At 36.1% G+C, this 16,534-nt stretch overlaps 1 protein-coding gene across 19 annotated transcripts in view; it reads right to left on the bottom strand.

The window, feature by feature from the left end:
* LOC141286722 (NACHT, LRR and PYD domains-containing protein 12-like) overlaps positions 1 to 13,650 on the bottom strand; it is a 123,634-nt gene extending 109,984 nt beyond the window's left edge. For 18 of the 19 annotated variants that reach the window (XM_073818808.1, XM_073818809.1, XM_073818818.1 and 15 more), the window contains exons 1-9: positions 13,535 to 13,650; positions 11,076 to 11,201; positions 10,443 to 10,547; positions 9,978 to 10,062; positions 9,656 to 9,851; positions 7,739 to 9,569; positions 6,319 to 6,489; positions 2,597 to 2,770; positions 73 to 246 (exon numbers count right to left, since the gene is read on the bottom strand). In XM_073818808.1, the coding sequence (XP_073674909.1) occupies positions 73 to 246; positions 2,597 to 2,770; positions 6,319 to 6,489; positions 7,739 to 9,569; positions 9,656 to 9,851; positions 9,978 to 10,062; positions 10,443 to 10,547; positions 11,076 to 11,134 (2,795 nt within the window). In that variant the 5' untranslated portion in view covers positions 11,135 to 11,201; positions 13,535 to 13,650. The remainder of the gene's footprint in view (positions 1 to 72; positions 247 to 2,596; positions 2,771 to 6,318; positions 6,490 to 7,738; positions 9,570 to 9,655; positions 9,852 to 9,977; positions 10,063 to 10,442; positions 10,548 to 11,075; positions 11,202 to 13,534) is intronic. The other variant, XM_073818812.1, reaches the window with a different exon arrangement.
* Between the last annotated feature and the right edge of the window lie 2,884 nt (positions 13,651 to 16,534).

Raw genomic sequence — 16,534 nt, 5'->3', positions numbered from 1 at the left:
TTATCGCATAGCTTAAAATAAATTAAGCCTACACAATATTTATTTAATTTGTATTATTTCATCACATCTCACCTCACTGTCTTGAGTTGACAGTTTGGATCCTGTAGTAAATCATTGAGCTCCTTCACTCCTGATTGTCCAGGATCATTTCCTGTGAGATCCAGCTCTATCAGGTGTGAAGGGATTGATCTTAGAGCTGAAGCCAGAGCTTTATAACCTTCTTCAGTGATACTGCAGTTTGAGAGTCTAGAACCAGAATGAAAATGCCACATGTAACCGATTAATCAATTATTCTAGAGATTACTGGAACAATATAAATCCCTTAAGTGGATTTCATTTTATTCCACGTACAAATAAACTAAAACTTAATTGCAAAGCAAAACTGACAACTGAATATGGGGACAAACAAACAAAAAAAAGATTAATTTAGAATGTCCCCATAATGATATGAATACCAGTTAAATTGATGTTGTAAATTCAATATAGGCTCATTGGAAATATCAATGTCACGCTGCATGGATGGGCCCGGAGTTTTGCCAAGAACAAAGCCATACTTACAATGCAAACTGTGAGCCAATACAGGTCCTTCTCAAAAAATTAGCATATTGTGATAAAGTTCATTATTTTCTGTAATGTATAAACTGAAGTAGTTCAAGCCTTTTATTGTTTTAATATTGATGATTTTGGCATACAGCTCATGAAAACGCAAAATTCCTATCTCAAAAAAATTAGCATATTTCATCCGACCAATAAAAGAAAAGTGGTTTTTAATACAAAAAAAGTCAACCTTCAAATAATTATTTTCAGTTATGCACTCAATACTTGGTTGGAAATCCTTTTGCAGAAATTACTGCTTCAATGCGGCGTGGCATGGAGGCAATCAGCCTGTGGCACTGCTGAGGTGTTATGGAGGCCCAGGATGCTTCGATAGTGGACTTAAGCTCATCCAGAGTGCTGTATCAAGGCACCTCAGTGGGAAGTCTGTGGGAAGGAAAAAGTGTGGCAGAAAACGCTGCACAACGAGAAGAGGTGACCGGACCCTGAGGAAGATTGTGGAGAAGGACCGATTCCAGACCTTGGGGGACCTGCGGAAGCAGTGGACTGAGTCTGTAGTAGAAACATCCAGAGCCACCGTGTACAGGCGCCAGGTCAAGCCACTTTTGAACCAGAAACAGCGGCAGAAGCGCCTGATCTGGGCTACAGAGAAGCAGCACTGGACTGTTGCTCAGTGGTCCAAAGTACATTTTTCGGATGAAAGCTAATTTTGCATGTCATTTGGAAATCAAGGTGCAAGAATCTGGAGGAAGACTGGGGAGAGGGAAATGCCAAAATGCCTGAAGTCCAGTGTCAAGTACCCACAGTCAGTGATGGTCTGGGGTGCCATGCCAGCTGCTGGTGTTGGTCCACTGTGTTTTATCAAGGGCAGGGCCAATGCAGCTAGCTATCAGGAGATTTTGGAGCACTTCATGCTTTCATCTGCGTAAAAGCTTTATGGAGATGAAGATTTCATTTTTCAGCACGACCTGGCACCTGCTCACAGTGCCAAAACCACTGGTAAATGGTTTACTGACCATGGTATTACTGTGCTCAATTGGCCTGCCAACTCTCCTGACCTGAACCCATAGAGAATCTGTGGGATATTGTGAAGAGAAAGTTGAGAGACGCAAGACCCAACACTTTGGATGAGCTTAAGGCCGCTATCGAAGCATCCTGGGCCTCCATAACACCTCAGCAGTGCCACAGGCTGATTGCCTCCATGCCACACTGCATTGAAGCAGTCATTTCTGCAAAAGGATTCCTGACCAAGTATTGAGTGCATAACTGTGCATAACTGCATAACTTTTTTGTATTAAAAACACCTTTCTTTTATTGGTCGGATGAAATATGCTAATTTTTTCAGATAGGAATTTTGGGTTTTCATGAGCTGTATGCCAAAATCATCAAAAATTAAAACAATAAAAAGTCTTGAACTACTTCAGTTGTGTGTAATGAATCTAAAATATATGAAAGTCTAATGTTTATCAGTACATTACAGAAAATAATGAACTTAATCACAATATGCTAATTTTTGGAGAAGGACCTGTAACTCCATTCAAGCCTGTTTTGAATATCCAGGTGCTTTTTTTCTTTGTCAAATTGAAATGTAAGGCCTCAGTTAGCATGTTAAATTATCAAGTTCACGACAATACCATTTGAAAAATACATGCGACAAAAATGGCATGTTTAGAAGGCTTGGCAAAAGAAAGCCTCTTCTATCTAAAAAAAAAAGCTTGGCAGCACAGTTTAGGTCTGCAAAGTTGCATCTGAACAAAACAAGTCTTCTAGAAAAATGTCCTTTGAAAAGACAAGACTGAAGTGTTTGACTAAAAGGTTACTTCTAATATTTTCATGAGTTTTTTCAAGTTTTTTGTTCATGTTAATTAAAGGTATATCACACTCGAAAATAATAGCACAGCATGAATAATCATCATCAGTACAACAGAACCAACAGCATCTGATCATGTTGATGCAATAAACTGTCCAGATTATTACATAGCTAAAGTAAATTAAGCCTGCACAATATTTATTTATTTTGTATTATTTCTTCAGATCTCACCTCAGTGTCTTGAGTTGACAGTTTGGATCCTGTAGTAAATCACTGAGCTCCTTCACTCCTGATTGTCCAGGATCATTTCCTGTGAGATCCAGCTCTATCAGGTGTGAAGGGTTTGATCTCAGAGCTGAAGACAGAGCTGTATAACCTTCTTCAGTGATACTGCAGTTTGAAAGTCTAGAACCAGAATAAAAATGTAAAGTTCAGCTGATTAATCAGTTATTCTAGAAATTACCTGAACAACATAAATCCCTAAAGTGAATTCTCTTTATTCCTCATACAAATAAACTAAAACTTAATTGCAAAGCAAAACTGACAACTGAATATGGGGACAAACAAAAAAGAGAACTTTGGAATGTCCCCATAATAACAGGAATACCAGTGCACTTAATGTTGTAAATTCAAGGAAAGGAGGTGAAGTGAAGCCAAGTATGGTGACCCATACTAGGAATTTGTGCTCTGCATTTAACCCATCCAAGTGCACACACACAGTAGTGAACACACACCCGGAGCAGTGGGCAGCCATTGCTGCGGCGCCCGGGGAGCAGTTGGGGGAACGGTGCCTTGCTCAAGGGACTCACCTCAGTCGTGGTATTGAGGGTGGAGAGAGTGCTGTACATTCACAATCTCCACCTACAATCCCTGCCGGACCTGGGACTCGAACCTGCAACCTTTGGGTTACAGGTCCGACTCTCTAACCATTAGGCCACGGCTGCCCCTATAGGCTCATTGGAAATATCTATGTTACGCTGCATGGATGGGCAGGGAGTTTTGCCCATAACTGAGCCATACTTTCAATGCAAACTGTTTGCCCTGACAGAAAATGAATGCTTCCAGCTATTGCTGCTAAAAGTGGATCTATAAGCAATTGACTCATAGGGGGTCCTAACTTTTCACACATAGCCTTTCCCTCTTGACTGTATTGTTCTTAAATAAATATTGTCACTGTGTGATATGTCATGTGAAGATGTTTATCTGTGGATTTATTTTCCAAATTTTAAGACTTGCCAAGGACCAGATTTTTTACAGAAAACAATGAAATTCACATGACTGTTTATGTATGTTGTGCATCTCCATAATTGATGCCGAACCGAAACGCATCTCTATGCATCGCCAACAATTCGATGTATTAAGGAAGTTTTGACATTTGTGCTTTTTACCGTATCTTAAAAACATTTAAATGGCTAAAGTCTGAATACATTAGATTAAATCTGATACATATCAAGCAGCTATTAATGTGATGGGATACAATTCACTAAATTCAGCAACATTTTACTGATTTATGTATCATAAATCAAAAGGCACGATATCATATATGGGGTCATACCATATGATGAAGTCTTTAAAAAGGAAGCAGAAACATTATAACATAGATTTAGTATTTGTTACAGTAATTTTTTTCTAGCAATGAGGTAGAAGCTGGACCTATTTACATCGATTAAATTTCTAAATCCAAATACCTATTACATTCCCTTAATAGTTACTTCACTCATAAAAAATAGTGTTCTCTTAGTATTTGACTAAAAGGTTACTCATAATTTTTTTATGATAAAGTGTCCATAATTGTGCATGTTAATTAAAGGTATATTACACTCCAGAATATATAGCACAACATGATTAAGCCTTTAAAAAAAGGAAGCATAAACATTACAATTTGCGCTCAGAAATTTGCCGCAGGCAGCTGGTATAAACATAAGCATTGACTAGAGTGGCTGAGATCAGCTCCGCTGGCTGTCTTGGAGCCAAACTGAACTACAACATGCACTGATGACAACAATTAGACATGCAGCGGTAACATTATCACAATATGACAGATAAAAAAAAGATTTTTCTAACTAAAATTCATGAATGCACATTTACCACTTTTTGAAGATAGCGGGTAGCAGAGAATAAAACTGAAAGTAAAGTGGAACCACTCCATTTTGGGGGTGCACTAGAACATGCTATCATGCTTGGTGGTTCGAAAAACACATAATTTTTCACATAATTTACATTATGACAATGGATTTCTCCCCAGGCTGGAACAAACGGCTTGATTAGTTCCGGGTTCCACCTTTCGAAAATCCAAATGTGTTGTGATTGGTTAGCAGTCCCACTGCGTTGCAATTGGTGATCAGCTTACATGGCGTTCAGTACATGCCCCTTCCCAAAGCAGCAAACTAGATTAAAGTGATTCTTACACTTGTCTATGCTATTTTAAAGCTTGGGAGTGCCAGGATTATTTTTAATATAATTTCGATTGCATTCGTCTGAAAGCAGGAAGTCTACAGCAGGGTTGGTCCTATCGCCAGCCTACGAGATCACCGATACATGATATTATCATTATTGTGCTAATGTATTTCATTATTTACATGCCCGATACCATAAGGCTAGTGAAGCTATCTACACTGTATGATGAATAAATCTCTTACTTCTCCGCATCCGCGGATGATCGTCATTTTTGACTTATCACTCGTGTTTACAGCAGCTGCGGCTCCACGTGTTTCAACCCTCTATACCCGGGGTCGTCAACTGGCGGACCGCGGTCCGGATCCGGACCGCGAAAGCTTTTGACATATTTAAATAAAAAAATGCCAAATGCTAATTTCTAATAAATTAATTTATATCAAGCACACCAGGGTCAGCGTTTGGGTGCTATCTTACATGCAGTCATGAGAGCAGAGATCAGCGCATTGCGTACAGACAGATGTAGCTTTTACTGTTATTCAGCTACGCAATATGTTAAAGTGAAAGTAAAAACAGCGACGTGCACATTCTCTCAGAGACAATGATAGACGAATATACTTAATATGCTGATATTAATTTACTTCCCTAATATTTCTCTTGTGCGCTGAACACAGTGGGGGAAAAATAAAAAGAATGTATTTTGTGTAGGCTAAGGGTTGTTTTTGAAAGTCTGTGTTTAAAATAATTTTCATTGATGACTGCAGTATTATTAGGGGTTAAGAAAGTCTTAATTATGATTTCAGGTTGTCTTAAATGTGGGGACTAAAAGGCAAGAATTGCGATGAAACTTTATAAGGCTATCCATTGAATAAATATGAGCGCTGCATGTTTCAAAGTCAGCTGCGGCGCTGCTTTGTGTACCATTCTGATAGCACCTCCTGCTGGAAGAGAATGATCTGACATTTTTAATCAGCTCGTCTCAATCTTCTGTTGTCAAAAAGACCAATGTGAAAATCAGGCCTAGTTTTAGGCAGCAAACACGTAGAGTTGTAAATGTGAACTGATAGATCGACAAGATCATGTGTTATATAGGAATTTAAACAATTAAGGCAGTAAAATATGTATATGTTAATTAATATAATACTTGATTGACAATAATTGTTTAAAATAATATACAAATTGATACTTTTGACTATTGAAGGCTGGAATGTGAAGTTTATAATTTAAGAAATCTTTTTTGTTTTGTAAAACCTGCATCTGAATTGTAAATCATGCTTTTTACAGTCATTTTAATTAATTAATTATTTATTTATTGTTCAGGTCTTTTAAAAGGTATTTAAATGTCTAGAATTTAAGCTAAAACATACTGCAGAAACTCTGGTCTCGCAAAAAAACATAAATAGTTTTTTATATATAATTGTCCGGACCTCGGCTGGTGAGCAGGGTTCATTACTGGACCTCGAGCCGTTTTAGTTGCAGACCCCTGCTCTATACCATGAGGTATATAAGTGAAAAAGCATAATTGGACTCCTTTTAATATTTGTCTCAATATAACTTACCTCAGTATCTCCAAATGACACTTTGTATTCTTTAGTCCAGTGCAGAACAACTTTACGCCTGAATCCTGCAGATTATTATTGTTCATGTTCAGCTCTTTCAGATTGGTATCTGATCCAAGAACTGCAGACAAAGCGTGACAGCTTTTGTCTGTTAGGCCACAATCATTTAGCCTACAATGGAAATATGATTACAAAATTATTAGATTAAATACATTGGTTAAACACAAATAATAAATGCATTTTTCTCCTATAGCTTTAATTACAATGAAATATACATTTATAGTCTTGATCATCACCTTTGCCATTGTGATCATGTGCTCAACACTGGCTACAACGCTCAATGCTGTAACAACTCAATGTAAAAACATGATACTCTTTATAGAGTGCTCACAAAAATAAATAAAAAATAGGCACAGGAGCCTTTGAAAGCAGCCACTAAAAAATAATAAAAAAAAAAAAATCACTAGGTAGCTGATTATCTGTTGACAGTCACTGCAAACCTCAGCATGAATGAACATAGCACATTTTGCTACAAACAATAACTGGTTAAAGGAGAACAAAACTCTTCATTCTCATCTAAAGGAAAAACACAAGAAAATGTTGCTGGGCGTTGAAACAGTAATGAGAATGGTAACGTAATTATTGAGATAAAGATATATGATGAGAGATATATGATAAAGACATGATTTGATACATTTTTATAAAACAATAAGATTTGAATGTTTGATATAATGTTTATACACCAAAAGCAGAATGAAACACTGAGACTCATTTGAACTACACCTCATGGACTGTTTATCTGCTCGGCTCAAAGGTCAAACAGCAGCACAGCAAAATCTCATTAGAGTAGATGCATTTACTCACTGATAAGTGTCACGCAACCACTAAACAATGCTTCGAGATCCAATGTGAAGTGCTTGAATTCAGGGAAGAACAGAAATTACTCGTAATTTAAACTAGTTTAAAGCTGGATGAAACAGGGCTGACAAACACTGTGCACACTGAGTCAGAAGATCTGGACTTTTGTCCATTTATACTAAATGTATTTAGAGGATTGTTTTTCATACAGATACCCAGAAAAGTTACATTTCACCCTGGTATTATGGTGCTATGTTAGTGCATTTAACTGTGGTTATCATGATTTAAATGTACACTACTAGGGAAGACAGATAGTGTATTTTAATAAAACTTCAACAATTAGAATTATTCAGTTTTACTCTATAAATATCAGGTTAATACAATTACAATGGCCATATCGTTCAGGCTTAATCTCCCAGAAAAACAAGATTTTCCAGGACATTTAACATTTTATCTCATTTTTCATGGGCTGAACTTTATGTCATTATTTTTTGGTTTCCCAGGATACATGGGAACTCTGAGATGAATGTATTTTTCAGATAAAAGCGAGAAAATGACTTACAGTGCTCTTTTGGAGGTTTTGATGACTGCCAATAATCTAATGAGACACTCGTCTGATTTTTTGAATTTCTGAAGCTCAAACTCCTCCGGCTCCTCCTCTGATGTCAACAACACAAAGGCCAAAGCAGACCACTGGGCAGGTGAAAGATCAGCAGATGAGAGACTTCCTTTGCTAAGGTGGGTCTGAATCTCTTTTACCAGAGTTTGATCGTTCAGTTCATTCAGACAGTAGAACAGATTGATGGATCTCTCTGGAGACAGATCAGCTTCAAATTTCTGCTTGATGTACTGAACTATTTCCTTTTGGCTCTGGTCATTGTCGTATTCTTGCATCAACAGACCTCGTAAGAGTCTGCGATTGGACTGGAGTGACAGGCCGAGAAGGAAACGAAGGAAAAGGTCCAGATGTCCATTGTCACTCTTGAGTGCCTTGTCCACTGCAGTCTTGAGCAAATCAATCACATTTTCATTTTTGTTTTCCTGTCCTGAAGACTCATGAATAAATATATTTTCTTTCTTTGTGATCAGAAACAGATGTGCATAAAGAGCTGCAATGAACTCTTGAATGCTCAAGTGAACAAAGCAGTACATGGTACCAACAGTGATCCCTTTTTCCTCCATAAAGATCTGGGTACACATGCCTGAATACACTGATGCCTTATAGATGTCAATACCACAGGCTTGCAGATCTGATTCATAGAAGATCACATTGTTTTTTTCCAGCTGTTGAAAAGCCAGTTTCCCCAGTGAAAGGATGGTTTGTTTATCCCAGGAAACATCTGGTGTATAATCTCCATCATACTTTTGTCTGCTCTGCTGTATCTGAAAGCGGAGAAAGTGTGTGTACATTTGTGTCAGAGTCTTAGGAGTGTCTTCAGTATTTGACTCCTGCAGTGTTTTGGAGACATCATCAGCCTGATTGTATTTCAGATCATTATTTCTTTTCTCCTCCAAAATGTTCTGGAGAACAGTGGCTGAAATCCAGCAGAAGACTGGGATGTGGCACATGATAAAAAGACTTTTTGATTGTTTAACATGATCGATGATTTCTTTGGCCAGATTCTCATCCGTGATTCTTTTTCTGAAGTACTCTTCCTTTTGTGCATCATTGAATCCTCGTATCTCTGTCAGCCGGTCGATACAGTCAGGAGGAATCTTACTGGCAGCTGCTGGTCTGGTGGTGATCCAGATGAGAGCAGAAGGAAGCAGATTTCCCTTGATGAGGTTTGTCAGGAGAACATCCAGAGAGACTGGTGAAAATACATCATGCAACGTCTCATTATCCTTAAAGTTTACAGGAAGTCGACATTCATCCAATCCATCAAGGATGAACAGGACTTTAAATTGATTTCTTCTTGTAAGGTTTAGTCCTTTTGTCTCTGGAAAAAACTGGGTTATAAGGTCCATCAAACTTAGTTTTACTTCTTCCTTTAAGTTCATCTCCCGAAATGGAAGAGGAAATATGAAGCTGATATCTTGATTTTCTCGTCCTTCAGCCCAATCCAGAACAAACTTTTGCACAGAGACTGATTTTCCGATGCCAGCAACTCCTTTAGTCAGTACAGTTCTGATGTGCTTGTCTTGTTCAGGTGCTTCAAACAAATTTTTGCATTCAACCTGTATTTCTTGAGATTCATGACGTCTAGAAGCAACTTCAATCTGTCTTACCTCATGTTCAGTATTGACCTGTTCACTACAACCCTGAGTGATATAGAGATCTGTGTAGATGTTATTCAGAAGTGTAGAGTCACCTTGCTTTGCTATTCCTTCAAAAACACATTGATACTTCTTCTTTAGGTTTGATTTTAGCTGATGAATGAATATTAGCTCATCTAAACACAAATACAGATATTTGTAATATTAGTTTCTCTCCTACATTTAAAAATGACAATATGACAGATGGCCATGAGTCTCTTACCTTCTAGAGTATTAGCAGCTTCATCTTGCTTCATCTCTCTCAGGAAGTAGAGTGTGAGATCAAGAGCTGCTTCTTTGACACTGCATCTGTTCTCATTAAAGTCCTTCACAAAGTACTGCAAGTCCTCTTTTTGTAATATTTTCTTAAACTTTTCCAATTCATTCTTTAGAAACATGATCATTTTGTTTTCGAGATCCTACAATGTAAGAAAAAAAAATGACAACAATAAAACAATCTTCATCTATATTTGGTCAAAACAATTGATCCTATTTGTTTTTTGTGAATAATTTTTTTTTTTTTTTATAAAAATGAGTTGTCTTACCTGGAAGATCCCTAGGAGATCATCTGTGAAATTTTTGTTTTTCTTGTGAGTTTGGAAATCTGAATCTAATGTGTCATATTGAAGCCTGTTAGCAAATAAAATAATAAACTGCATTTTCAGGCAGAAATCATTTGCAAACATTTTTAAACAAAGGGGAAAATACAGTGGCTGCTTAAGATCATGCTGTTAAGGTGTATGGTCTGTTTAGGTATTTTCAATATTTTTGTAAAAATGTATGTGTGTATATATAATTTAAATGATTTTGAAAATAATTATTCAAAATATCTTTTGCCTTTATTTGCCTGCTCCTATTGGCTGTTTGTAGATCATCCGTGTGATAATTAGTTATTTAAATAAATTGTATACCATGATTAAGTTTTGAACAATAAAATCTCATTAAAACTACTCACTGAAATATTTTCTAACAGTCAATGTGTGACCAACAATAAGCAGCACCAGTATTACCTTTGGGTAGATGATGTTTTTTTCTCACTGAAATCTGGTCCTATATCTTTTGACCAGTCACTCTTCACAGACACAGAGCTGAACACATGTGAGCCTGATCTTACACTAATGACACAGAGAACAGAGAGAGGGAAAAAAATAGAGCAAAAGATACTTCCGTTTTATTTCAAGAGCTTCAAGTGAAGCGAAACATTGATTCCACAGCCTTCACAATATCTACTTCACCTTAATATACAAGTGTCTCTAAAATCTTGTTATAGTACACCCATATTATACCTGTTCACATCTTCACATGAGAAAACAGGAATTAATGTAAACTATTGTAGTGAATTTATATTATCTTTCTAAAAAAAACAGACGAGCTGTCATTTCACTTTTATGGCCATACTGACACAATGAAAATGTTATTAATTCTAGGGCTTTCATTGTGAAGCATAGCACCACAGGCAGGATTTGGAATGGGAAATGGATGTAATCGCAAATCTGTTTTGCATCTTTTCCTACAAGTAATAACTGAATTAAAAGAGCTCTGTATTTTAATGCATACTAGTAAAAAAAAAAAAATGCAATTATGATGAGTAATGCTGGGATAATTTTTAAAGCGAACACAACTTGATATAGACTCTGTTTCACCTCTGTTTCTGTGAGAGATTCATCTCAGAGGGAGACTCCTTTCCTTGCTCCTCTGACATACTGCAGCTGAACAGCTCAACGCTGAGATATTTGCGGCGCAGAAGATGATCAGATGCTCATTATGACCTAGACATGACATTGTGACACTGAGATGAATATCACGATAGTTCAGAGGGGAAAACGATGATGGAAAAATAAGAAAGACAAATTACGAATGTAAAGTTAACAAACAATATGAAAAGAAAAAATATGCTTCAAAATATATTATGATGCAGAGATTAAACACTGTGCTACAAGAAAAAGCGGTGTTATATGCACACTATTTATGTTTTTCAACTTCATCAGTTCTTTTTTATTTGATATAGTTCAGTGATAGTTGGAAACTCTTCTCCTTGCGTTGCATGATGTAATGGCAGAAAAGAAATAAGGGAGAAATACAGACAAAGGAAAAGTAGGTTTTGGAAGAGATCTTTCTGCTGACCTTGCTGAAAATACAAAAAAAGGAAGTCATAGAGACACATTCGTACTCTCACAACAGTCCAGAAGGAACTTATCAGGTTTTAGTATAGGTCAATACCACACCGGACTTCTCCTTCAAGGAAGTCAAATTCAGGAGACGGACATAGTGCCTTCAGTCATTAGTGATCATAAAATGATCCATATAGTTATCAGCCTTGATAATAAAGATCTTGAGCATCTAATTTCAACAACTAAAAATTAAACGATTCACTTCTTAAAGATGTTCAGTTTAAGAATAAGGTTAAAAGTGTGATAGAGATGTTACAAGAAAGTCTTAAAGGGCGCAATTTTTGAAATATAAAATGTACAATTGGAATTAGAACAAATTTATGAATATAAAGCCAAGCGTGCATTTATAAGGTCAAGGAGAAAGTGGTTAGAAAAAGGCCCATCGAATTCTAAGTATTTAGGAATTAAGATATGTAAAACCAAAAACAAAGAATAAATCTTAATTATACCCCTTTAATTAAAAACATACAAAAGAAATTTTGAATGGGAGAGGCTTATCTAGACTAGTTTACACCAAAATGGTTATAGACACTCCAAAACGTATCATTAATGAGACAAATAAATGTATATATAATTTTATTTGTGAAAAAATAAACCAATACTTGAATAAAAAAAAAAAATACTTTGTAATCCACTTAACCAAGGTGGGCTAAATGTACTTGATGTTGAAATATCCAACACTTTCTTTAAAATGAAGCGAATACAAAATTATATTCGTTCAAAAGATAAGTTATGGTATTATATCCCAAATATTATTTTTGAAAGAGTAGGTGGTATTGAAATTCTTCTTAATTGAAAATGTATTATTAGCAAGCTTCCCAAAAAAAACTTTCCAATTTTTACAAACAGCCATTGTTATCATGGATGATTATATATACGAACACAATTTTCTCCCTCGCAAGTGTTTAATTTGAAACAATAAATAAATATATTGCACACCAATTGTTACACAAATTTAGTTAACTGGTTAAGACATTGGTTTGTTGGTTTCACGACTTTTAAATAGTAATGGTCACGTGCTTACCTATTCAGAGTTTTTAGAATTTTTTTTTTTTTAAATCATATACCTGTTAAGGAGTAAGTGATGGTAATTAATGCCATTCCCTCAGAACTTAGGAAATTATTAAGAAATTATATTAGATACAAAACCACATTTAGATTTCAGTCTTAAATTAGAAGGTATTTATATAAATAATAATAAAATAAAATAAATCTTTAAGACTACTAAGATTTGCCAAATTTCCAGTGTTTCTTTAGAAATCAGTTTTTGGAGATCACAATTTTTTAAGATGTCCAGATGTTTTAGTATCACTAATAAAATTAAAGGGGTATCATTCAATATTGTTCATCGTATTTATCCTGTAAAACAGGTCATTGTGAAGTTTTGTAAAGACGTTGACTTGAAGTGTGTTTTCTGTAAAAAGGAAAATTAGAGTATTGTACATTTATTTTATGATTGTATTTATACTCAATTATTTTGGTGTGATTTGTTTTTGTTGTTGTTCAAGTACTAATGTTGAATTGCAACTCAAGGAAAATTATTTTTATATAAGAATACTTTTGACTGTAAAGTTTGGTATATTGTAAATTTGCTCATTGTATTATATGGAAACTTAAAAAATCTATTCTTTAAATAGTTTGTTAATATTTGTTCTTATTTGTTTATGATTGTATTTGTTTTGTTGTAATTTGTGTTGTTGCCCTTGTGTCTTCTTTGTTCGAGAAACTGCAATAATAATCATTTTAAAAAAAAAGTTTTACCATGATCACTAAACGACGGAGGGTGGACAAATATTTCTGGCTGCTTACTTGCGCAACAAAGAAGGCCTGTAAATTATAATTTAACATTGCAACTGAAAAACGCTTACAGGATTTAAAATCCCTTAATCATTCCCCCAAATAACTGTAATTGTGGTAGCATTTAAACTTACTTGCAGTAGTACAGACGGTCTTGAGCAGCACAAACAAAACCCAGAAGTATTTGAAACACTTTCGATTTGTGATCGCTGGTAAACACATCCTCCTTCTTCTTCTTCTGGTGTTTTTGGCAAACCAACGAAAGAGGTGCATATCCGCCACCTACTGATCTGGAGTGTGGTGTGAACAGATTTGGTAGGAAGAAAAAAGAGAGAGAGAAAAATAAATAAATAATAAAATCCTTATAAATTACTTAAAAAAAATTAAATTCTTATATGTCCTGTCTTTTTTAGATAGCTAAAGAATTCCCCATTAATTCCTGATTTCATTTGTTTTTAGTGATATTATATCATACCCCATCAATCCTAATTTTTGACTAAATTGGTTTCTTTCTCTTTCATAAGCATCAAATTCTGTAAGAATGTGTTTTACTGTTTCTGGAATCCCACGTTTGTCACAACTGCCATTTTCATGTTTCCCTATTTTGTGTAAATTGTAGTTTAACGCTGCATGTCCTATTCTCATTCTTGTAATAATAACATCTTTCTTTCTACTACCCCATCCCATTCTCTCCTCTCCTACACGCGTTCCTGTATCTGGTGAAGATGCCTTCCCTTTGTTACACAATCCCATGACTTTTGTCATAACTTTCTGACTTCAGCTGAGATTAATTTCTTAAATTCAGTTTTGCTAATCGCTGTAAAAATGTCACTATGATTGGTAAATTAGTGACTGATGCAGACAGAGAGTCAGGTGTGCAGTGGAAATAGTTTATTAAGAATTTAAAAGCTTTATTGAAAAACATTTAACGTTTCATTTTAGATGCTTTAAGATGTAAGTAAAAGTATATGAAATAATTCACTCGAGCTGTAAGAAAATTCAACAGACAACAAAAATGAAGAACACAAGTTTGATACTTGAAGCAACTCTAGTAAAAGTCTTCTCACACTCAAAGCACATATAATCTCTCACACCAGTGTGTGTCTTCTGATGAACTTTTAAAGTCTGCAGATGTGAAAAACTCTTTCCACATACAGAACATGAATGTGGTTTCTCCTTTGTATGAACTTTCAGGTGATCCTTCAGGCTTGAAGCCCACATTGATCACATTCATGCAGCTTCTCTCTAGTGTGGATGTTCATGTGTGTCTTAAGGTTTGCTGATTGTGTGAAATTCATAATGGTGGTGTATTTGGTATATACTCCACATCTTAATAGTGCATCTGACTCTGATCTAAATAGTTCTGTCTTAAATCATATTTTCATCAGTCAGATGTGGAAACTGATTGGTCGATAACTTTTGACAACGTTTAATTCAGGGGTAAAAATAATTAATATGTAGGGCATTAACACAGAGAGTTTTGTTTTGTGACAAAGTTTGAGTTTTGTGCAAGAACAAAGGAAATCTGTGTGTGAATGGACTCATCTACATTCATGCTACAATAATGTGCTCTCGATATTTATATTTACATTATTATTTATTGGTTTGCTTTTTTCTTACTATAAACACTAAATCTGATTAAATGTTTAAAAATGTAATTTTTTCAGCCTCACTGATGAACTGTTAAGAATAATCACCAACCTGTTTGTTCTTTAGTGTGTTTCATTCTGCAGGGATCTGGATCTCTCATGTTCTCACTGTCCTTCAATAAACTCTGTCTCTGCAGATTTCACCAGGAGGTGCTTTGATACTTACTGAAGATGAAACAAAAAAACAAATCAGCCTCTTTTTCAGCTTAAAGAACATTTTGAACCTGTAAAAATCTTATAAAACCTTATAAATTATAATATAAATGATAAAGCAAAACTGTAAAAAAAAAATTTTTTTAAAGTTTACAGTTAAAAAGGTTACAATATCAATAAATCATGTGAAGTGAAAGCAGACATTGGCTAAACCAAATTATGATCATGTTGACACATTTTTACAAAAAAGGTACAATGATCTACATTAACAAAATATAGTCACATCCAAAGTTTCTGTAGTGAGAATAATCCAATGCTTGATCAACTCCACAATTAAAATATTACATTAAAAAAAATAATATTAGCATTAATATACTGTAATAAAAACATAATATACCAATAAAAAACACCAGGAAGTTGTTTTAAAAGCAAAAGTGAAATATAAATGTCAATTTCTCTTAAGTGTCACAGCCTCTTCTTCAGCTTCCGGAACAAGAACAGCTTACATGAAAAAACTATCTACTTTATTAAAGAGTAAACACACAACAAGTGATACACATGCGTTATTAAAAAAAAAAAAAAAAAGTGGCAGGAGCCGACAGAACTTCGAAAAACGATCCACAACGACTAGAATACAAGTGTTCCCGTCAGAAGGGGGAAGATCCGTCATGAAATCCACTCCTATGTGTGACCAGGGACGGTTTGGGACGGGCACGGGATGGAGCTTTCCTGCAGGTAGATGTCGGGGAGTCTTTGAGATGGCACACTCCTTGCAGCCTTGGAAAAGCGCCTCACATCCCTCGCCATGTCTGGCCACCAGATGCGCTCTGACAGCAGCGAGATCTGGCTGCTGGAGTGGCGACGGCTGGAGGACTGGACCAGTCGATGGGAGCAACGAAGATGTTTCTCAGGAGTATTGGCGTGGATGTCTCTGGAGAATCATGGAAGTCGTGGAGTCGAGAGAGGGCATCTGCACGGATATTTTTGGAGCCTGGACGATAGGTTATTTTGAAGCTGAAACTGGAGAAGAATAAGGCCGAGCGTGCCTGCCGTGGACAGAGCCTCTTAGCGTCGCGGAGGTACTGCAAATTTTTGTGGTCCGTGATCACATGGAACGGGTGTTGAGCTCCCTCCAGCCAATGCCGCCACTCCTCCAGGGCGAGCTTGATGGCCAATAACTCCCGGTTGCCGATGTCATAATTCTGCTTCGCCAGGTTGAGCTTCCTAGAGAAGTAAGCACACGGATGGAGATGTGGAGGAGTACCGTGGTGTTGGGACAAGACAGCTCCGACGCCAGTAGTGGATGCGTCCACTTCGACCACGAATGGATGA

The sequence above is a fragment of the Garra rufa genome, chromosome 15 (assembly GCF_049309525.1).
Source record: "Garra rufa chromosome 15, GarRuf1.0, whole genome shotgun sequence".
NCBI lineage: Eukaryota > Metazoa > Chordata > Actinopteri > Cypriniformes > Cyprinidae > Garra > Garra rufa.
The sequence above is the reverse complement of the archived record's forward strand: the minus strand, read 5'-3'. Positions and strand labels throughout refer to the sequence as shown.